Here is a 25,162-nt window from a genome sequence, read left to right as displayed (position 1 = left end):
GGAATGCTCACTTTAGAATTATACTGGTAAACTCACAGCAAATAGATGAAAAGTATATTCAAGGGGTAGCTCCTGTTACTGATCTTGTCATACACAGTAATATCACAAAGGCATTTCATAATACCTAATTCATGTAAAACATATTTCAACATAAAATCTTCTAAACAATTCTTAATACTCTAGATAGAAAATAATAGTTGTCCATAAAACCAAACATCCTAATGAGAAGCTTAATTTTCCCTAAAAAATTATTTCAGTAAAGAAATGCTGCCAATGACTGATCTATTTAATAACATACCACTCCTCAATCACCAGTCCTTCAAGAAAGAATACTTACTTCGAAGCAAAGATAGGTTATAGGATTTCAAAGGCAGAGCAATCTGAGTTGAAAAACTATCTCCAAAAGTCTTCTCAATATTATTTCTGAAGGGAAAAATAATTTTATTCCTCTAACTTGAGACCTCACCTCTATTATTTCTCAAACAGTTCATTTTCAGAGCAGCTCGGTGTTAGAGTTAACTGATGGAACAGGTTTGAGAGAACTAATGTGGATGACAGATTATCCTTAGGAAAGAAAAAGGCCAATACTTGTATTCATGACCTTCCCCTTTAATTTTGAAAAGAAATCACATGATACAACCAGATTCTTATGAGACCATAATCAGAAACCCAGGATTCATTACCAGAATTAGTACAGTTGTGACTAAAGCAAAGGTCATTAAAAAAAAAAAAAAGAAAAAAGAAAGACAAAAATGGCACAAAATGAGGAAAATTAAGTCCATCTAATTTGTATTGCTTATATTATGTAGTGATTAGAGAAAAGCTACCTTAAATAATCAGATATATGAAAAGCAGAGACAAATCACAAACTATTGTCTTGCTTATTACAAAAGAAAGATTGTTCACTTTATAACTGAACAATTAAGGAAATCCATGTAAAATAAAAATTTAGAAAATCCATGTAAAATAAAATGGACAAAACTTTTCTAAGAAACCTAGTTTGAATGTAAAAATAGCAAAGAAACAATTAGATAAAAGAATTAAGGGGAAATACTTGTAACTTTGAAATAAAGACAGAGGAAAAAAGATTTCTTTAGTTTCTATCTTTACTCAAAATTCCTTATTTATATAGATTCCCTGCTCCCAATTTAATTCAATGTCTACACTTAAGTCTCACTGCAAAATATAAAAGTAAATATTTGTGAATGAGCCAACAATAATGAGTAGTACATGAAAAGAGAAAGCATAGAGAAAATATAGTTAGGGGTTGTCAGTTCAGCTATGAACATAACACAATAAAACCATCAACACATATCGCTTACCTTTTCAAGTAAGTAGCCAATGACTAAAAAGCCTTTTCCACCGAGCATCTGTTCTTGCATGGCTACTGAACTTTTAAGTAGTTCAACCAGGAATGCCAAAAGAGTAGCACTGCATGTAAAGTACAAATAATTTTCATTATGTAATCATCAAATGCTGATTATAAACAAAGTGTTCCATTTCAGAATTTTATTATGCCAAAAGATAACAACCAAATTCAAATCTAATTTTGCTGACAAAGATTATTATATTTTATATTGTACAGGAATATATTTTCTCACAAGCATGAGAAAACTAGTCTCATCTCTTTAAAATTAAGAATCATAAATCAAAACATAAATGCATTTTTTTTATATTCCATAGTCAAACACTGAAGGTCATCCGCACATATGTACATTACCTGCTTCAAGTAAATCTAACATAAGAAACATGCGCACAAATACATCAATTCTCCACAATAAAGACTTTCATCATAATATTCTTTTAAAGAACATACTATCTTAGAGAATTTTAAATACGTATGTGATATTGCTTTGGAAAAACACACTTGTTTTTGAAATAAACTTTTCATTTAGACCTATTTTTCAAAAAATCTTATTTTTTTTTTTAGAAAATATCCAGAGAAATATGCAACATGTTATTTAATATGTCCATATATGCCCTCAGGAAAGCTCACAGGAACAGAAAAACAAATGATCTGTATAATATTGAAATGAAAGTGGCAGTTAATTACACAATGTATACACAAACACACAAAAGCACACAAAGATAAGTGCCCAAAGATAAAGCCCTTAATGTGTCTGTTGAATGAAAGAAGAAAACAAAAGAAAAATAATGACTGCATTGAATTAAGCTTTGATAATATATTACTTCACAAAGTTATACTGAGAATTTTTCAACTAGCAGCATTAATACACAATGGCATTCCTAATTAAGAAAATATATATTCCTTCATTGTATATGGTTATTGTAGTTTATAATAAGTGACAAGCCAAACTTCATCAGCAATTAAAATATCTATTTGCTGTGTTTTGTAATGTACCCTAAATTACCTATTTATATTCACAAGAAAGAGTAAAACCACAAATTTCTAAATATACTTTAAATTCACCAGTACTCATTACTGCAAGGAATTAAGAAAATCTGTTAAAGAGGAAACTAGAAAAAACTAAAGTCCAAAAGTGATTTTATTCTCTCAAGTTACTCTCTTCTGGTTTCAATAGAATTGACAACACATTTCTCCGATAATGTGACTATTCTTGTTCAAATCAGAAATATTGTCATTGAAAGAATCAATAGCAAAATTATTGTTATTATAAAAACTAATAGTTTAATGGGTTACATGACATCAGTCAGAAAAAACTGGAGTATATCTGGAAATAAAGTACTTCATTACAGGAAATTAAAATTGAATTACATTGATTGGCTCTATTTCTTTAAACCACACAAAAAAAGTTAACTGGTATCACAAGTCAAAGATGTCCTTTTACCTTGTCCTAAAGTTAGACATTTACAAATAAACCACAACTACCAAAGAATCTCTGGGGATTTTTTTAATGTTTCTGTAAGGAAGAACAGCTATTAGGCAATCTATTCATTTTTAATGAATTGTATCAATGATAAAATCCACTTCACAAATAACTGCACAGGTACTACTGCACAAAATACTTCTACCTAAATGTTTGAGAAGAATAAATAAACTACTGCACAGAGATTACACAATGTCCTAATCTTTTCATGGAATTCTTAACTACACTTAACTTAATGATGTAGGGGGAAAGATGACTAAAATTCCTAAAAACCAGCACTGCCAAAAAGAAATGCCTATGGCTCCTATGGTCCATTAAAAAAAATGCAAAAATATATTTTTTATAATAAATCACCCTCTATATAAAATTACCATGGATTTTCTTATTCTTTTCTATCAGAAGCACTACTCTTTCTCAAACATCTAAGGAATAAGCTCAGACTTCTCTTCACAGTGGAGTTCCATTACAAAATTGGAAATATTAATTTTATTCCCAAATCTTAACACATGACTATGCTAACCCATATAAAGTTAATTTCACTTCCGTTTTAGCTACAATTGAAAAGTCAAATGCATTCACTAGCAAAAGTATTTTACATTTATACCTAAAACTGAATGCAATAGCAATACCACATCTTAAAAAAAAAAATCTTTAAATTAGGTATATTTGACATGGTGGATGTAATAGTAAATAGATGGCCATCTTCGAAGAGTTACATTTTCAAACATAATTTAACAAACTTACCAGTAACTAAAATGCATCGGATTGCTGCGGGGCTCACAATAAACTTGCAAAATTCTGTGTACTGCCATACAAAATTTCTCTCCATTCTTGCCTATTTCCAACTCCCCTAGATACAAAGGCAAATATAAAGGATACTTCAGCCCATTCCTATATCTCCTACATACCACTTCCTGTCTAGACACATCAGTTCATCTGCAGAGGATCTAAGTATATAGGATAACCCAAAACCAAGTATCTGTGTCAGCCAAGACTAGTATACACAACATAGAAGATTCTCTTGAAAAGTATAGCAATACCTAGAAACAGATTTTCATGGAATCTTTTACTTGACAAAAAAAAGCATAGTAACTTTTAGCTCATAAAATAAAATTGCTAAACTTTTCAATAGACAGTACTATAACATATCACGTTCTATACGTAGCAATTCTACTTCAGGAATAGTTAAGGGTGTTTAATAATCCTGTCTCCCTTTAAGGAAAACGACACTAACAATCTATACTGTTATTTTTAAAATATAATTACCATCTTCCAGTTCTTAGAAAGCTCCCATTAAATTAGACAATAGTATTCATTTCAAGTAACATAAAGTGCTAGGCCTTAGGAAAAATGAAGAAAATAGTATAATAATACCTCTAATGACAGCATATTTATTATCTCTCTAGAGCTTTCTGGTCCATATTATTAAAGAATCCCACATAGTTTTCGCCCACAAATACCTGAGAATATTTAATAACTATGCATGAACATGACTAATTTCTGTTTCTAATGAAAAATATGTACTATATTTAGGTTCCATTAAAATTTATATATAGATTTGGATTTGATTTTAATGTAACTTTATCTGTTTCAGTTTGTCCATTATTTATTTTTTGAAAGTAACTAGTGTGGACAACTCATGTCATGTGGTCCTAAAAGTTTTATTATCTTTGATATATTTCATTATTTAAAGATGTAATATATCCTAAGGAGAGACCTAATATATAACAGAAATTATTAAGATTGAATATGTAACCTAAGTTCAGTTCAAAGACAAGTTCTTAGAATATAGAAAACTGACTTTTCAATCTGCTTTGTACTGAAACAAGCCAAGTACCTCAGTTAGATGAACTGCTTAAATATACTGATATAATGTAAATAATGTATATAATGTAAAAAATTAAAGACTGCCCAAGATCCAACACCTCTTTCCCTTTTAAAAGGGTGTTTTTAATATCTTAAGAAACACTATGGACTAAGTAATTGCCATAACAAACTCAGAAGCAGATTAAGTTCCATTGAGATTAAGGTCCCAGTAAGGGTAACTCTTGACTTTTTCTAAGGTTTCATCTTTCATGTAGCCTAATTTGTTATTAAGATATATTGAAATCTTGCAAAGGATGATTAAAATTATACAAAATATCTAATACCTTTGTTTCTATGCTATGTTTTTGACTAGAAAACTTTTCTGAGATGAGAGTGATCACAGCAGGAACAAAACTGTAAAAGAAATCAACTCAAGTCCATACTCAAGATAATCTCTCACTCAACGCAATTAATTTCTAGTGACACACAGGGAAAAATAAGCCTCACAAAAGTTAGAAGAGTTAAATTCCTTCACAGTTCAAAATCAGAAAGCTCTAAACCAAAATTTCTAATTACAGGTACATCTAATGGTCACTTTTAGACAATGTATTCCTGAAGATGCGCTCTTAAAAGAACACTGCCTACCTGCCTATGAATGCAATGAACCTGATAGGCAAACTGTCACATTCATCAGTTCGGACATCAAGTGGAGATACATGCTGAAATAAGTAAAATACATTTATCTGCAGAGTCAAATAAGGAAAACAGTGAAATGCAGCACAGTAAAATGTAAGGACAGATGGAACACACCGGTTGCACATGAAATCACTAAGCCTGCCTTTAGCCATTAAATATCTCAGTAATTTCTACCTTTTCTTACAGCCTGATAAGGAAACAGGCAGCCTTATAAATTGGAATTACTGATACTGTCATGGCTATTTAAGAGTATTCTTTAAAGGCCCTATTTTAATCAGGCTATTACACATTTTTACTTTCTTCTGGTAACAGATTATGACTTTATGTTTCATCTGCTATGTTATTTCTGACCAAATATAGCCAAAAAGTCTAAGTTTATAAACTTATAACTGAAATATCTCAAAACCTTTCTTATGTAGGAAACAAAATTTTAAAATTTTTACTTCTAAAGGAACTTATCTGAAACCTCTTATGACATAGTTGTATGTTATTATATAGTATCTACTGGTATTAACATAGTTTGAGAACAAAATAGCCTTTTGATCAGCTCCATTCATAACTCTAAAAAGCCAAAAGATACTTACTAAAAAGGCTCTATTGTAGCAGAAATAACTCTCAAAGCCTACTGTTTTCAATTTAATTCCCACTGAAAAATGACCACTTATAATACTCTAAATGTGCTTGTCCCTTTATGAAAATTGAGTAAACATACTACAGTAATGTGTAATCCATTGGATACATGAATACTTCAGAAATTTCATGATGTAACCTCCTAACACCCAAGTAGCTCAAAATTTCAAAAGTGAGACAGAGAGGTCATAATAACACATGTGTGACCTTAACTATGCATGCATCCTCCAATGCCATTCAAGATCAAAATATGCCACAGCAGGGAGGCCAAATGGCCAGTCCTTTATCCTGGTGCTGGCTCCATTTTCAGCCAAGCCCAGCCTATTTAACAGAAGCAGGGTTAAAAAGTACACCCTGGAGGTGCTAAAATTATCCAATAAGGAAAACAGTAACAGCTGACTGCACAAAAAGCTGAAATAATTATTTCGTATTCAGGCTTTATAGGAATTTTCTGTTGTTTTTAATTATCTTTTAAATAATTGGGCAAAAAAAGCCTGACTTTTTTTTATTCTTTCTTTTCTTTTGTGTTTGTGTATACAATTCTAAAAATGTCAGAATTGTAGATTTGTATAACTGCACCACAATCAAGATAGATCAGTTCCATCACACCAAGAAAAACCTTCATTTATCCTATCCCTTCTCAGCTTTATAATCACATCCTTCCAACTCCCATCATCTTGAATAACTACTCATCTCTTATCTATCACTACAGTTCTGACATTTGAACAATGTCCTATAACTTGAATCATATAGTATGCAACCTTCTGAGTCTGTCTTTCTGACCTCAATATATTGCCTTTGAGATGCATCCCAAGTAGTTGTGTATGTCCAAGAGTTTATTCCTCTAATTGCCGACTAGTATTTCATTTTACAAATGGATTACCACAGTTTGTGTACATCTGAGTTGTACTAGTTAACAATTATGAATAGCACTATTATAAATATTCATATAAAGGCTGCTGTGGGAACACAAGTTTTCACTCATTTCTCATAAATGCAAACCTATGAGGAGAGAGGCTGAATAAAAAGGTAACTGTGTATGTTTAACTTTGTAATAAACTGCCAAACTGCCAGAGTGGCTGTACCACTTGGCAATAGCACCAGTAATCTATTCCAGTTGCTTCTCATCCTTGCTAGCATTTGGCACCATAAGTATTTTCTATTTTAGCTATTCTACTAAGTGTGTAGCTATATCTTAAACTAGTTTTAATATATATTACCCTATTGACTAATGATGCTGAACATCTTTTCATGTACTATTTTGACATCCTTATATCCTCTTGGGTCAAGTGTCTGTTCAAGTTTAAGCCCATTTTTTAAATTGAATTTTATGTTTTCCCACTATTAAAGCTTAAGGGACTTCTTTACATATTTTTGATATAGTCTTTTGTCAAGTAAAAATTTTTCTACCATCTTCCTCCAGTCTGTAACATGTCTTTTTGTTGCATCTTTGGAAAACTAAAAGATTTTAACTTTAATGAAGTCCAAGTCAAATTTATCAATTTTTGTCTTTTATGTACATCCTTCTATTATCATGTCTAAAATGATGTTGCCTAGTTTAGATCACAAAGATTCTGCCCTATAAGTTTTCTTCTACATGTTTAATAGTTTTATATTTTAGATTTAGAGTTAATTTTGAGTTAATTTTTTTAAGGTGTGAGGTTAGGTCAGGAACCATTTTTTGGCATATAACTATCCTTCCTCCCTTAGACTGATTTTGCACCTTTGCTACAAATCAATTGTCCATACATGTGCAAGACTATTTCTAGACTTTATTCTGTTGTATAGATACATGTGTCTATCACCTTGCTGATATCATATACTATATTCTTTCTTAGAGCTTTATAGTACATCTTAAAGCCAGTAAGTATTATTCTCTCAACTTTATTCTTCTTCAAAGTCATTTCAGCTATTCTTGTTACTTTATCTTTTCATATAAATTTTAGAATCGCCTTGCGTATATCAACCAACAAAGCTAGCCAGGATCTTAATTGGTATTGTGTTGAATCTATAGGTCTCTTCAATGACATCTTTACTATTTTGTGTCTTCCTATACATGAGCACAATACATCTCATCATTTAATTAATACTTTCATTTCTTTCATCAGCGATTTATAGATTTCAGCACACAGATCCTTACATGTTTTGGACATTGATATTTTCAATACTTAACTTACTTACTTCAATTTCTGAAGCTATTGTTAAAGGTATTTTTCACTTGGTATCCTACTATACATTGTTAATGCACAGAAATAATTTATTTTTGTATGAAAAACTTGTCTCTTGCAAATTTTCTGAATTTGCTTACTAGAATTTTGAGTGTATTAATCCTTAAGAATTTTTTACATAGACAATCATGTCATCTGTAAAAGGGACAGTTCGATTCTTTTCCTTTCCAGCCTGAATGACTTTTGATTCTTTATCTTGCTTTACTGTAACGGTTAGATGTCTAATTTGGATCAAAATCACAAAGATACGGCTCAGAGCTGAATTCATACATAATGTTATTGAGCAACTTCCCAGGTTCTTCCCTTTCCATGATTTCCCCAATAATTTCTGGTTGTGGGGCCCTTCTTCTCATTTCTGCTGTCAAAACGCTAGTCCTTCAATTTCCTCACTGTGCTGCATACTTCTATAATGCTGTTCAAATTCAGGGCAAACCAGTAGTAAAAGAGAGATGAAACAAATCAACATAGAGGTTTCTGGTTCTGAAAGTAAAAATCCTGGAATCCAAAAAAGTCCATGCATTCTATCAAGTAAAAAGCTAAACAAACTGATATATATCAACAGCTCTTCTAGGATCCAATAAGAGAGGAGAAGAACAAGGCAAACCGATGCCCTAAAAATTTGGGAGACAAAGAGCAAACTATAGGGAGTCATGGATTATTGGAGTAGAGACACACAAGTGGAAATCACTATGGCAAACAGTGTCCAGGTAGGGAAAACTGAACTGTAATTGACAAATTGCCAGAATCTCAGTGGTTTCAGCCGCTCCATAGAGAGGACTCTACATTTGTAGTATGATTTATTTCCAGGAGATCAACCAGATTTTCTTAATAAGCAACAGAAAAAGTCACTTATGGTTTGTCTCCCTCCCAATCCCATCTTGTTTCATTTATTCTTCTCCTCCCAGGCTTTCCAGGGGAAAGGAAAATGAATTTGAAATATACCAGAGCAATCTGTTAACAAGGCCTGCCTTCAGGAGAAACTAGTTAACCAATCCTAACCTGCTGAGGTATTTTAAGAGCCCAACTGACTGAGAGAAGGGAAATATCTAACTATAGCCAACTACAGTCATCTTTTCCCACCCAATGGGGCTAAAAAAAACCCTGAGAAACACTTGTGAAGTTTATAGTTCAGTGGCATAAACTGACTAAAAACAAACAAACTAACAAACAAAAAAACAGTATTTAATCACAAGGCTAAGGATGCTTTCTCTCCCCAACACCTCACCACCACATTCCTACAGGCCTATTTACAGCAGTTCCTTTTACCAAGTCCATGGTGTCTGACTCTCAAGAAAAAATTATGCTAAGCCCTTATGGTAAGGGCTCTAATGGATAAAAGAGACATCATAAAAGAACAAATGGACAATGTAAAAGCAGAGAGATGGAATTCCTAAGAACAAAAAAGAAATGCTATCAGTAAAAAATACTGTGAAAGAAATGAGAAGTGTGTTTGATGGGAATATTAGTAGACTGAACATAGGTGAGGAAAAATCTGTAATCTCAAGTATATATCAACAGAGTCCTCAAAAACCCAAAACCAAAGAGAACAAAAACTAAAAAAAGAAAAAGAATACCAAGAGCTGTGGGACAACTACAAAATGTATAACGTACACAAAATGGGAATACCAGAAGGAGAAGAATACTAGAAAGGAACAGAAGAAATATTTTTTAAAAACAATGATTAAGAATTTCCCCCAAAATTTTTATCAGAAACCAAACCACATATTCAGAAAACTCAGAGAACACCAATCAAGATAAAAGTCAAAATAAACTATACCTAGGTATATCATTTTCAAATTAAAGAAAATCAAATATAACAAAAAATTCTGATAAGAAACCAAAGGGAAAAAACACAATACCAAGAATGGAAGTAAGATAAGAATTACATCTGATTTTCTGATCTGATCAGAAACCATGCAAGAGAATGGAGTAAAAAATTTAAAGTGATGGAGTAGGGGAGGGGAGGAACCCAGCAACCTCAAGTTCTCTACTCTGAAAAATTATCTTTCAAAAGTGAAGGAAAAATAAAGACTTTCTCAGACAAAAACTGAGGGTATCTGTTGCTAGTAGACCTAGCGTGCAAAAAAATGTTAGCAAAATTTCTTTAGCAAGAAGGAAAATAATAAAGTTCAGAAACTTGGATCTATATAAAGAAAACCAAGAGCACTAAAGAAGGAATAGTAAAGGTAAAATGAAAACTTCTATTTTTTTTTAAACTTTTTTTAAATTCTAACTGATCTAATATACAACAGTTTCTTCAAAATAGTAACAGCAACACTGTATTTCATCATGTATACTTATACATATGTATATATGCCTATGTATGCTTCTATATGAAATTAATGATACATGAATGATACTAGGAATAAGAAGGAATGATTATTTTGTTGATATGAAGTACACACAATACCCATGCAGTTGTATATTGTTGATAGTAGAATTTAGTTGCAGACTCTGTGGCAACAATTTAAAAAGGTTAATAAAGTAATTTTAACTGATGTGCTTCTAAGAAAGGAGTCAAAACTGAATTATATAAAATGCTTACTTAAAATCAAAAAGACAGAAAAACAGTAGAAGATGAAAGCAGGAACAAAGAACAAGAGAACAAATATAAAACAGTAATAAACATGGCAGCTATTAATCCAAATACAAAAATAATCAACTTGAATGTCAATGTCTAAATGCATCAATTAAAGGTCAGAAACTGTCAGGATAAAGTGAAAAACACAATCCATCTATATGTTGTCTAAAAGAGACCTAGTTTAAATATAAAGACACATACAGATTTAAAGTATATATAGGAAAAAATATACCATGTTAACAACAATCAAAAAAAGTAGCGGTACCTACATTAACTTTGTATAGGGGAGTCTTCAAAGTAAGGAAAGTAATCAGAGATTAAGAAGGGCATTATATAATGATAAAGGTGTCAATTCTTCAAAAGGCATTACATTTCTTAAAGTGTAAGTGCCTAACAACAGAGCATCAAACTAGTGAGGCAAATATCACTAAAACTACAAGAAGAAACAGATGAATCTACTGTCACCCTTGGAGACTTCAACACCCCTCTCTCAGAAATTGACACATACAGCAGGCAGAAAATCAGTTAGGACATCACTCAACTCAACAACACCAACAAATAACTGGAGATAACTGATATCTATACATGACTTCATCTGACAACAGCTGAATACACATTTCTCTGAAGCTCACATGGAACATTCGCTAAGTAAGATCATATTCAGGGCTGTAAATGGCATCTTACAAATTAAATTTTCTCTTTATTTATTAAAGAGAATAAAAAATCATATATGTCTACTCTCAGATCACAATAAAATTAATAATTAGAAATCAAAACCAGAAAGATAACTGGAAAATCCCATAACATGTGAAGATTAAAGGCACATTTCTAAATAACATGAGTCAAAGAAATCTTCAGATATAGTAAAAATATTTTGAAAGAAATGAAAACACAACTTAGTATAATTTTTGGAACGGAGTGAAAGCAATGCTTACAAGGAAATTTACAGCACCGAATGTTGTGATACTGGATTTATAATATCAGTATACATATTTGGTCTTCATCCCTCTTTCTGGCACAAAGCTCCTAAAACCCTTGAAATTTCCTAAGTGATGAGTGTGAGAAAGATGTCTTTTGTCATGTTAATGAGATGACTTTTGAAATTCAGCTAAGGACAAGACCTAGTTGCCAGTGAAGCCAACCATGTGATTAGAAGATTGGAACTTTCAGTTCCACTTGCCCCACCCAGTCTTTCAGGAAAGGAGAGAACCTGGAGATCAAGTTCAATCACCAAGAGCCAATGACTGAATCAATCATACCTATATAACAAAATCTCCATAAAATCCCAAAAGGACAGGGTTCAGAGAGCTGGTCTGTAAGCACATGGAGATGGTGGCAGAGTGGCATGCCTGGAGAGGACATGGAAGCTCTGTGCCCTTTCCCCATACATTGCCCTATGCATTTCCTCCATCTGGATGTTCATTGAACCATTCTTCTGTATCTTTCATCATATCTTTTTATCACAAACCGGAAAGCCAGTAATTAAAATATTTCCCTGAGCTCTGTGAGACACTCTAGCAAATTAATTCAACTGAAAGCGATGGTGGTAGGAACCTCTGATTGATAGTTAGTCTGTTACATGTCCAGGTAACACCTGGCATCAGAAGACCAAGGAGGGGGGTCGATCAAATTTCCAGTCTATAGTCAGTTGGTCAAAAGCACAGGTGATAATCTGGGCTTGTGAGTGGTGTCCTAAAGTCATAGCAGCAATCTTCTATGACTGGGCCCTTAACATGTGGGATCTGACACTATCTCCAAGTAGACAGTATTAGAACTGAATTAGGGGCACCTGCGTGGCTCAGTCATTAAGTATGCCTTCTGCTCAGGTCATGATCCCAGGGTTCTAGGAACAAGCCCCACATTGGGATCCCTGCTTGGCAGGAAGCCTGCTTCTCCCTCTCCCATTCTCCCTGCTTGTATTCCCTCTCTCTGTGTATCTCTCTCTGTCAAATAATAAATCAAATCTTAAAAAAAAAAAAAAAAAAGAATTGAATTAAATTGTAGGACAACCAGCTAATGTTATAGAGAATTGTTTGGTGATGGCAGTGGTATAGGGAATCACCTCTCCACACACACAAGAATCCGGAGTTCAAACCTCTATTATGCACCCCTAGAAAAGAAGAAAGATCTAAAATAACTATCTACATTTCCACCTTTGGAAACTAGAAAAAGAAGAGTAAACTAAATCCAAAGTAAGCATAAGAGAAGAAATAGTAAGAATTAAGGTATAAATGAAAGCAACTGGAAAGAGCAAATCAATAGAGAAAATCAATGAAACAAAAAGCTGATTCACTGAAAAGATCAATAAAATTGATTAAGCGTCAAGCCAGCCTACGAAAAAAAAGAGAGAGGACACGAAATACTAATATCAGAAATGAAAGAAGAGATGTAACTACAGATCCTGTGGAAATTAAAAGGACAAAAAGGAATACTAGGAAAAATTCTATGCCCACAGATTTGATAACCTAATGAAAAGGACCAGTAACCTGAAAGACACAATCTGTCAAAGCTCACACAAAAAGAAAGACATTCTGAACAGATCTAGATCTATTAAAGAAACTGACTCAATAATTAACAATGTTCCAAAACAGAAAGCACCAGGCCCAGATGGGTTCACTAGTGAATTCTATCAAACAATTTAAATGGAAAAAAATTATACCAATTCTCTACAATATCTTTCAGAGGGTCGAAGCAGAGTAATTACTTCCTAACTCATTCTTTGAGCCCAACATCACTCTAATACCAAAACCAGACAAAAAGATTTTAAGAAAACTATGGACCAATACCTCCCACAAACTTAAATACAAAATACCTCAACATAATATAATAAATTGTATCCAAAAAAGCATAAAAAGAATTATACAACAAACCACGTGGGATTTATCCACAGTATGCAAGGCTAGTTAAAGATTCAAAAATCAATTAATATAATCTATCACATCAACAGCTAAAAAACAAAAATGATGTGCTCATATCAATAAATGCAGAAAAAGCATTTGACACAATTCAACAACCATTTATGATAAAAAAAAAAAAAAGCTTAGTAAAAAAGGAACTTTCCCAACTTGATAAAAACTATCTATTAAAACCCTATAGCTAGGGGCACCTGGGTGCCTTAGTCAGTTAAGCACCTGCCTTCGGCTCAATTCATAATCCCAGGATCCTGGGATTGAGCCCTGTGATGAGCCCTGTGATGGGCTCGCCACTCAGCAGGGATCCTGCTTCTCCCTCTCCCTCCACGTTCTCCTCCCCACCCCACATGCTCCCATGCTCAAGCTCGCTCTCTCTCTCCTACTCTCTCTCTAATAAATAAAATCCTAAAAACAAAAACCTACAGCTAACATCATACTTAATGATGAAAGCCACAAAGATTTCCCACTAAGATCAGACACAAGGCAATGATGTCTCCTCTCATCACTCCTTCTCCACATCATACCAGGAGTCCTTGCTATTGTGATAAAAAAAGAAAACATATACAAATTGGCAAGGAAGACATGAAACTGTCTTTGTTTTTTAGGTGGTATGATTATCTGTATAGAAAAATCCAAATAATATACAAAAGTCCTCTTGGAACTAATAAGAAATTACAGCAAGCTTGCAGGATATAAATTAATTTAAAAAGTCAATTATTTTCCTATAAACAAGTGAAATTTGAAATTAAACCTTTAGTATTATTTACTTTAGCAAACCCCCCAAAAATACTTATGTGTAAATCTAACAAAATATATACAAGATCTAAGTGATAAAAATTATAAAACTCCAGAATGATATAAAAAATGAACTAAATAAATGGACAGTCCAGTAGATGAATAGGAGGAATAAATACTGTTAAGATGTCAGTCCTTCCAAATTGATCTATAGGTTCAGTGCAATACTAGCCAAAATCCAGTAAGTTATTTTATGGATAGTCATAATGTATTCCAAAGTTTATATGAAGAGTCAAAAAACAGCCAACAAAGTACAAAAGAACAAAGTTGGAGGACTGACACTACCATCCTCAAGACTTACTATAAAGCTATGGTCATCAAAATAGTGTGGTATTGGTGAAAGAACAAAAAATAGATCAATGGATAGAACAGAAGAGAGAGCCCAGAAATAGACACCAATAAATAGTCGCCTGATCTCTGACAAATGGAACAAAGTGTCTTCAATAATGCTGCTGGAAAAACTGATCAACCACATGAAAAAGTAAAGTAAAAAAGTAAATCCAGAAAACAGACCTTACATGCTTCACAAAAATTTACTTGAAATGGACCACAACCCTAAATATGAAATGCAAAACTAAATAACTCCTAGAAGATAACATAAGAAAAAAAACATACAAGACCTTGAGTATGGGGATGACTTTTTAGATACAACACCAAAGACACAATCCATGAAGAAATAATTGGTAAGTTGGACTTCATTGAAGTGTGTAAACCTGGTGATTCACAGACCTGTACCCCTGGGGATAAAAATATATGTTTATAAAAAATAAAAAATATAAAAAATAAATAAATAAATAAATAATACATTTTAAAAATGAAAAAAAAAATTAAAATCTTCTCCAGGAAAGACACTATAAAGAGAATTAAAAGACAAACCACAGATTGGGAGAAAATATTTGCCAAAGACATATCTGATGAAGGATTATTATTCAAAATATGAAAAGAACTCTTAAAACTGAACCGTAAGAAACAAATAAGATGACTAAAAAATGAACCTCAGGCCTGAACAGACACCTCACTGAAGTAGATATACAGATGACAAATAGAGATATAAAAAGATACGTCACGTCATCATCAAAAAGATGATGCATATAAAAAAGATGCATCACATCACGTCATCAGGGAAATGCAAATTAAAACATTGAGATACCAAACACAGCTTCTACAATGGCCAGATTCCAGACCACTGACAACACCAAATGCTAATGAGGTTAAAGAACCACAGGAACTCACATTCACTGCTGGTGGAATGCAGAAAATGGTATGGCTACTCTGGAAGACAGCTGAGAGGTTTCTTACAAAACTAAACATACATTTATCACATGAACCAGCAATCACGCTCCGCGATATCTACCCAAAGGATTTGAAAATTTAAATCCACCGAAAAACCTGTAAAGTGTTTGCAGCTTTAGTCATAATTGCCCAAACTTGGAAACAACCAACATGTCCTTCAATAGGTGAATGAATAAATAAACTGCTACCTACAAAGGAATGTATATATTCAGTGCTAAGAAGACATGAACACTGAATCCTGAAAAGCCATGGAGGGATCCTAACTGCATATTACTATGTGAAAGAAGACAATCTGAAAAGGTTACTTATTATATTATTTCAACTATGGCATTGTGGAAAATACAAAACAAGAGACAATAAAAAGACCAATGGTTTCCAGGTAGAGAGTATGAGCAGCAAAAGGATGAATAAGTGGAGCACAAAGAATTTTTAGGGAAGTAAAAATACTTTTTATGTTATTATATGATAGATACATGTCATTATACTTTTGTCCAAACCCACAGAACGTAAAACACCAAGAGTGAATTCTGAGATGCTACAGACTTTGAATGATTATACTGTAATAATTTAGTTTCATCCTTGATTTAAAAAAAAAAAAAGTCATTCTGGTGAGTGACATTGACTAAGGGAGAGGGTATCTATTTGTGGGGAAAGGGAGTGTAGGGAAATCGCAGTACTGTCTTGATTTTATTGTAAGCCTAAAACTGCTCTAAAACAATGAAGTCTCTAAAAAAGTTAACACAAATTTTGGGGCGCCTGGATAGCTCCGTCGTTAAGTGTCTGCCTTCAGCTCAGGTCATGATCCTAGGGTCCCGGGATGAGCCCCGGGTTAGGTTTCCTGTTCCAGGGGAAGCATACTTCTCCCTCTCCCACTCCCCCTGTGTTCCCTCTCTGTCTGTCTCTCTGTCAAATAAATTTTAAAATCTTAAAAAATTTTTAAACAAATTCTAAAATTTAAAAATAAAAAGAATATCAAAAGCAAAAGAAATTATGCAGAGAAGAAAGTTTTGGGTTTTTATTTAAGGCATGTTGATTTTGAGATACTTTCTACATGGTTTGGGTATAGGGACCTAAATAGAAGATAACTAGAAAAGAAGTTTGGAAGTTGTCAGCATAGGTATAAGACTGTGGACCTAGAAACAAAATAAAGTGAAAACAAATATAATTACAATACTAAACTGACTAGAATCTCCTGATGATGACTTATTAATTCCTTTCTTAAAGATTCAACTCAGTGCACGTATTGGTCATCACATCTAGGGAAGAGTAAGGAAAAAGAACCTCAACAATGGGGACACTCTTGGTATTATACCCACTTTTCATCAGAAAATCTGGGCTTCTGAAAGTGAAGAGATCAGCATGTGACAATAGTTCTTGTAAAAGCAAATAATATTTATTTTAGCTTCAGACTCTGATTATCACAAAACCAAAATGAATGAAGAATTTTTCTTATTTCTAAAAGGAATACAAAGAGAGAAAAGTTAGAAGAAATGAATGCTATTTAATGCGAAAAATAACAAGATTGTGTAAGACTGATTAAAATATCAAAGGAGAAATTACATGGATATACAAACTAGAGGAAAATTAAGGCAACTAATTCAGTAAAGATGTGCTTATAGTTGCCAAAATTTATGCAACAAATAATTTGCAGTTACCCTTTTGACAAAGCAATTATCTTTTTGGGAGCCTTGACCTCTACAGAGCAAAAAAAGGTACTAAAATGAAATAACACTCACTAACACAGCATTAAAAACGCATTTCACTAAATTTAAAGGGAACTTTTTAAGAAAGAATCATTGTGAAGGCAATCACTCCTTATTAAAAAACAAACACACACACACACTTTAAAATGGACAAGAAAGCACCAGCTTATTTGAAAAGTCAATAAATCATAAGTCATAAATCTAGAATAAAACAAAACATCCATTCTTGTTGACAGCTGACAAATTTATTAAATTTCTAGATATACTAAGAGTTTTATAGAGACTCCATAGAGTATAAAGAACTTGCCTGACAAGAATAAGTTATCTGAACATTTAATTAGTTTCCTTATGTTTCAGGCAGAATTCTGTATTTAATTTTTTACTTCTTAAAAATTAATTTTCACAGTAAATTCAATATAAATTCCACTTTACTGTATTTAATCTTACCAAATAAATTATTTCTTTGCTTTTTTCCTCCTCTATTAGTAGTAATAATGTACATCAATTATACTTCTTGTATCTGTTTTCCTTAAAGAATTTTTCATCAATAATTCAGTAAGCTAAAAAAAGGCAAACTAGCAAATATAAGAAGTGACATACATTCTTTCTGAAAAAATATAAAGGGAATATAATTTGATAGGTGTATATTTGAAAATACTTAAATGCTTTTGGAAACAAAAATATTATATTCTACATATATTAACAACTTTATAAGAGAGACAGTCATTATCAACAGGTACTGATTTCGCTTCTTTTGCCTACTGAAATCAATCACATTTCATTTTTTTGTCAGTTGCATTAAAACTATAAAATAAAATTATGACACTGTATGTGTAATAGGTAATTTTCCCTGAACTAACAACCAGAAAACATGGTTGAACAAAGGATTTTTAGATAACTTCAAAGTGTAAGGGCAAATCTGGTTTAGGTACTCACTGAAATACTGAAATTTCCAGGCAATTCTGTTGGTTTACACATGGCAGCAGTGCTAACCAGGACTTTACAGTGACTCACAATGAAATTTTTAATTAAAGGAATGGCTTAATTATTCAGAGGGTTACAAAATTCAAGATAATCATTGAAATAACTGATGAGCAAAATACATTTTAAGAAAAAGAAATGTTTGGGGAGCCTGAGTGGCTCAATCAGTTAAGCATCTAACTCTTCATTTTGGCTCAGGTCATGATTTCAGGGTTGTAAGATCCAAACCAGTGTCAGGCTCCACTCTGGGCTGGAGCCCGCTTGGGATTCTCTCTCTCTCCCTCACCTTCTGCCCCTTCCCACCCCATTCCTTTCCCTCACTCAGGAAAAAAAAAGGAAAAACATCTTCATTTAAGTTCACTAAACAAATTAACATCATTAACATCACATTACAAGAAGATCCTTAATGACAGATCACTGACATAAATTCCTTATGGATTCTCTAATTTTTTGTATCTCACGTTTCAACAAACAGTCTACCAAACAACTTGTGTCATAACTAAAAACAAAAAGAACAGTTTTCTGAGAAAAATATTTATATATTTAAAAGAATTCATTTAAACTATCACTCAAAAAATATGTTTATAAAAAATTTAAAAAAGAACATTAAACTATCACTCAAAATTGAATTTTAGTTTGTAAAATTTTTCAGAGTTAAAACAGCATCAGAAATAAATTTTAGTAATACAAAATTATATCACACCTATAGACTAGTATTTACTGAGGAAAGAGAGAAAATACATTCAATGTCTATTATGTACCAGACACTATGATGGATATTTCACATATACTATCTTAGATTAATTCATTTTGCAGTCAGATAAAATTGGCATTTCTAAAAAATCATTCCACAGCTGGCAAAAGTGATTCTCAGAGTTGTCCACAATGGTTTAGAGTGAGGGCTCTGGAGTCAGGCTTTCAGGATTAGGATTCTGGTTCTAATCTTCCACTTAAGTCTTGTGCCTTGAGGAAGTAACTCAGTTTTTCTCTCCCTCATCAGTAGATAGTATTAGATGAGATAGTGTAGTTACAGAGACTGGCACATAGTAAGTACTCAGTAAATGCCATGTACTACTACTACCTACTACTACTACACACCCTTGAACAATCCCCATCACCCAAGATCAGATAGTACAGTACAGTGATTTGAGTCTTAATCTGTCTGACATAAAGGAAGTCTTGCTCATTGCATCACACTGTCTCTAAAGAGAATTTTTTGATTAGTGCATTTTTAGCTATTTGATGTACGAAAGTCCATTTATACCTTGCACCAGAAAACGTATTTTTTTTTCAAAGCAGATTCTTCCCATATTACACAATAAGGAAGATTTATTTCATATCACATAAAGAATTTAATAACATATGTTCTGAAAAAAAGGAGGGTGGACCAAATGAAAAAGATCTGTCATTACAATATATCTGATCATCCAAATCAAAGGAAAATGAAATTTCTAATTTACTGAGTCATTCTGAGATACAAAATACCAAAAAGATTATTTCACGATTAGAGTTGTACTTCTTGAAATAATTTATTAATTATTTGTTTATTCTTTTAGTCATTAACTATTTATTAAGTGTCTAATGAAAGGCAATTTGTTTAGTTATTGCTCTCAATAGTCACTAGACAGAGACTGATGAGTCCAATATAAAATAGTTCCTGAGGAAAGACAAAATATCCAAACAGCTTTGATCACTTGGCAGAATTACTTAAGGTGATCTTAGAGCTTAAGAATCATTATGAATAGAAGAAATCACAATGGTAACTACATATTGGCCTAATTTACTTGTCAAAAATAGGTAACATCAAAAATATTGTTTGTGATGCCACAGGCTATTTAGCTCAGTTCAGTAATATTTATCTACTCATTTTGTTGGTGAATATTTTTGTGCCATGATAAAAGCTAAAACTAAATGTTAAAAGAAAAGGTGACAAAATGTGTTATTCCTGGAAATTTAAGTACTAAAGGGGATGCTATATAAAACCCAAACCAAGCTAAAGAAAAATCTTTAAACCCTTCTAGGCTTTTATTATCTTGGTATTGACTTCAGAACCAATATACACATTTACACATCCTCTATATTAAGCCACCATATCTAGAAAATGGATAGTTCAAAAACCAGTTTTCATCACTACAACTAAAATTCAAAATATGTCCTAATTAATTACTTAAGTCTCTATTGTAAATACGAACATTGATAAAAAGAAGTTCAAATATAAAGTAATACAGCCCATATTATAACAACCAATTTCCAAGATTAATGATATATAATTTTTTAAAAATAAAGCCATGGTATTAGAGAGGCTCTTATAGATCACCTAGCCCATTGTCATGCTAACAAAACCCAACATGTACTGAGTGCTTACTATAATGATCTGCATATTTTATAACATTTAATCTAAATAATCTAATGTGCTATTTTTATTGCAATTTTGTAACAGTGGAAACAGAAACACAAAATTGTTAACATATTCAAAGGTGCACTAATAATACAGTAAACTCGGAATTTGAACCCAAGACTATCTGACTTGAAAGTCCACACATATAACAACCATAATACATACCCTTCATGATAAAAAAAAAAAAAGCCACAAAATTGTACACAGAGCCTATTTATAAAGACCCCAGAAAAAAATTATTCCTTCAATAAATTATTTTAATACTAAGCTCCCTAGGTAGAGTAAAACTCATCAAGATTTCTAAGAAAAGTAGAATAGTGCCACCAGAGAAACAATAAAGTTTCATAAAAAAGGCCTACTGAGTGGGGGGGAAACATGGTAACTAAATGCTTCACCTTAAAACACAGAAGACAGAGAAGTAACTGATTATATAGCTTAGTTCAATTTCTCCAAAAAGTAATGAAATATTAGATAATATTATTATTGCTGGCATAAGTTTTTATGCAAACAGATTTTCAAAAAAATAATATATCTAATTTTCTCTGGAAATTTAAAAACTTCAAATAGGTTCTCATTCATCTAGAACAATAATAAATAAAAATAAGATGATATATCCTATTTCAAGATTTCATTCATCTATATGAATTTATGATATAGCCAGAAAACAAGAAACTCTATCAACTCTGGCCTTGCAACTAAGAACCTGGGTTCTTCAAGTAGAGACAGAAGTCCCATTTAATAACTTGTTTTAACATTTTAAAAACCAAAAGACTGTACCACTCATGTACACACTTATCTGTAACGGCCCCCTTCAAAACTTGAAATAACAAAAGACCTTATTACTGATAGACACAATTTTCCGCAAAAGAGCCAACCTCAGACATCAAGGACTTTGACATAATTAATGCAAAAGTATTAGATAAGAATTCAAAATAGCACATAACTGAATGCAGGGTAGCTTGGAATTGGGTATGTGTTATTACAAAGAGCACAATGATACTTTTCTTATTATATGTTTTCTGTTGGATTTAAACTAAGAACATGTATATCACTGCAAAAGTTGGAAGTTCTTTATTACAGAGAAAAATTAAGATGAATGATATAAAAAACTAAAAACAAATGAAAATGAAAATCATAATACTGTCCCCTTATATTGTCTTCTACCTCCATGATGAAATAAATACAGTTTAAATATCAAAATATAAACATTTAAATGAGTTTTGAAGACAGGCAATGAAAAATATTCATGTGCCCTGGATGAATGGACCAGATAAACTGTTAAAATATGATTTTAGCCCTAAGATTTTATAATAGATATTCATGTAGATATAAATTATTGTGATAGTTTTAGTTATAACATTTTCAAACTATATAATCTTTCTAATGTTTCTTCACAAACAACAAATTCCATGTCAGGTTAAAATGATTATAGACAATATTAATTCATAAGGAATATTTAAATTACACATGGGAGTTTGCTACAGACTACTTCATCCCCAACTTCTTTTCATAGAACTTACTAAGTTTTTAATTACTGATCACAATGTATATTGATGATTCACCTAGATGATAAAGAGCAAAACATTTGAATTTAGACCCAGGACTGAAATTTAAAGTTTTATTTTTCCACCAGGTTGAAATCCACCCCCATCCCAGTGAAATTATTTAAGATCTTACAGCAAAATAGTATCACAGCAGGGCATGATCTCAGGGTTCCTTTTTTACCTCAAAGCTTTTTACTTCAAGACTCCAACCTTTACACTGATATAAAAGAAAGAATGACCCATCAACAGGAGCTGAATGTTGTAAATGTACAGGTCCCATTTATATTCATGTTTATACTGCACATAAAGGTGGTCTCAATACAGGGACAGTATTATTAGAAATTAAAATAGAATTTTGTTAATAGCTTATTTAGATAATAAGTAAGAAAAAATCATGTTACATTCCAAAGGACTTTTAATTTATTTTCCCATCTTTGCTTCATTCCCTAGGTTTTCCAACAATTCAAAATTGGATAACCCATGAAGAACTTCAGTATATATGTGCACAATATAGGGAAGCATTCCTATATTGTTTCTGGAGTAAAAATGAATGTTTACCTATATATTTTTTTCTTGAAATTCTTCAAACATACCAATGTATGGAGTAAAAATAGTTAAAAATTCACATTTAACTTCTTATAGAAATGATTGTTATAAAATTAAATCAGCATTTGATGCATTAGGTATGTTTTTATAAAAAGCAAAGAAGCTACAGAATTGCACATGAAATAAGCCTAATTAGAAAATAACTGAATTTTTATATAAACACAGATATACCAATGGGTAGATTTAGATTCTCATATATGAATCATATATAAAAGAAAGCTAATGTCAATTAATATTATCCTAATATTATGATAACATAAGTACAAAATAATACTAATATATAATTTATAAATTATGTGACTGTTATCAAATACATTTTTTCGGAATGAACTTTACCCTAGTAATTTTATATAAGTTAAGAGGATTTCATGGATGGTCCAAACCATAAAGCATTTCTAAAGGTTAAAGCTGGGACTAGTATTTCTCCTCAATTTGTATTAAAATCATGCTACATCTGGTAAGAAGTTTTGATTTATTATCAAGGAAGTCATTCCTTTATGATTTTAAGTGTCAAGTTTTAATATTATGTAAATATATATCTGCCTTAGTCCTAAAGATACTTTTATTAGCACTTCAGGGATAAAAACCAAATATTGTAACACATTTACACAGCATTGACTACGCCACGCATAATCTAAGCGTGTAAAAATTACAAGAAATTACACATTTAAAGAAAACTTACCAGACAGTTGTTTCCACTTGACTGTCATTGAGCTGCCGATTGTCCAGTTGGGCAAAAAGTGGAAAAAGTACTTGAATCCCTCCAATTGAATGAATTGCACTATGAATTGAATGTGTTACTATAGCTTTCACATCCTATGTTCAAAAACAAAAATGTGTATTAACTTCTGAAGCATAAAGTTATCACTATTTCCTTGTTCTAAGTAACTCTGTGAAAAAATTTAAAAACATAGACATTTTAAATCCCTCAATTACAAAATTTTTGATACACATATAAAATAAAAACTTGAAATCTTTGTCAACCACTTTCAATTTGAATTTGAAGTTGAGATTTTTATATGGAAAATGTGAAGCTATAAATCAAAAATCAATTTAGAATAAGAAATATTATTAGTAGATTTAAAGATTTTCAAGTAATTTTTATTTCGGGTGTTATACTAGTACATTTTTAAAGCAAAGTATATATTTGTGTCTAGCAATTTTCTGTTCAGCTAATCAACCAATTTTATTTCAAAGGTTATGGAACAGACAAGGTAACCGAGATGACAGATTCCCTACTAAAGAAGACTGACTAGTCCAGGGTAAAGTATATTGCCAAAAAATAAAATAAAATAAAATAAAATAATAAAATAAGGGAGAAAGAAAAAATGTCATTCAAAGAACTAGAAAACAAAAAAAGAAAAAGAAAAGCAACTATAGATCTGCAGATTAGCAAGATTTAATATGTAAAATACATACTGTTAATGCTTAATGAGAATATTACACTAAGCCACTATTCACCTACCTGGAGCATTAGAGCATGTGGGGAATGAACAAAAATTGATGCATTTTCCTTTGGTGATGATTCCAGGCATAGCTGAGCGTCAGTGGCCTTAGCATTATATGTAAATGCAATACTACTCGCAAGTTTCCCATCATACAGAACCTGTTTATGATGTTCTGCCAAGTGAATGTCACTCTCAGATTTAAATTTGAAGGTGCTCTGAAAAAATAAAACTAAACTAAATACTCTTTTTAAATGTAACACAATAAAACTCTAAAGTTTTAAAGCAGAGAAACATTTAAGATAATAGACAATTTGTTTGACCCTTCCAAGTGTCAGGCATTAGTCAGTGGTATTATTTTGCTATTCTTACTTCAATTCAAGGAGTTAAATTTTACTCATCATGTTATTAAACACAACTCATCTGCATATTTTGGTTTATATTTTTAAAATAATTTTATTAGAAAAAAATATAAAGCCAGATGCTATTAAATCTGTAGTAAAAGGATTTTGATTTAATACTATTTAATATTTAAATAATAAATATTATTACTAAATATTTAAATAATATTTATTTAAACATAAATTTAATTTTCCTGCTTAACACATTCAAAAGTATTTACATGAATAAATAGCACCTGGTATAGAAATCACTTATATAGAAAAACAATTTAAGACTATGGAAAAAGTTTATAA

General features: G+C 31.7%; 1 protein-coding gene across 11 annotated transcripts in view; it reads right to left on the bottom strand.

Moving 5' to 3' along the window:
* The window catches only part of NBEA (neurobeachin), a 678,500-nt gene that overhangs the window by 531,415 nt on the left and 121,923 nt on the right, over positions 1-25,162 (bottom strand). For 10 of the 11 annotated variants that reach the window (XM_013044893.2, XM_013044895.2, XM_045069766.1 and 7 more), the window contains exons 9-11: positions 24,488-24,685; positions 23,705-23,838; positions 1,323-1,431 (exon numbers count right to left, since the gene is read on the bottom strand). In XM_013044893.2, coding sequence (XP_012900347.2) covers positions 1,323-1,431; positions 23,705-23,838; positions 24,488-24,685 — 441 coding nt within the window. Of the gene's footprint in view, positions 1-1,322; positions 1,432-3,593; positions 3,700-23,704; positions 23,839-24,487; positions 24,686-25,162 lie in introns of those variants that run through there. The other variant, XM_013044897.2, reaches the window with a different exon arrangement.

The sequence above is a fragment of the Mustela putorius genome, unplaced genomic scaffold (assembly GCF_011764305.1).
Source record: "Mustela putorius furo isolate JIRA1106 unplaced genomic scaffold, ASM1176430v1.1 tig00003942_pilon_pilon_pilon, whole genome shotgun sequence".
NCBI lineage: Eukaryota > Metazoa > Chordata > Mammalia > Carnivora > Mustelidae > Mustela > Mustela putorius.
Note: the sequence above shows the minus strand (reverse complement) of the source record. Positions and strands in the feature narration are given on the sequence as shown.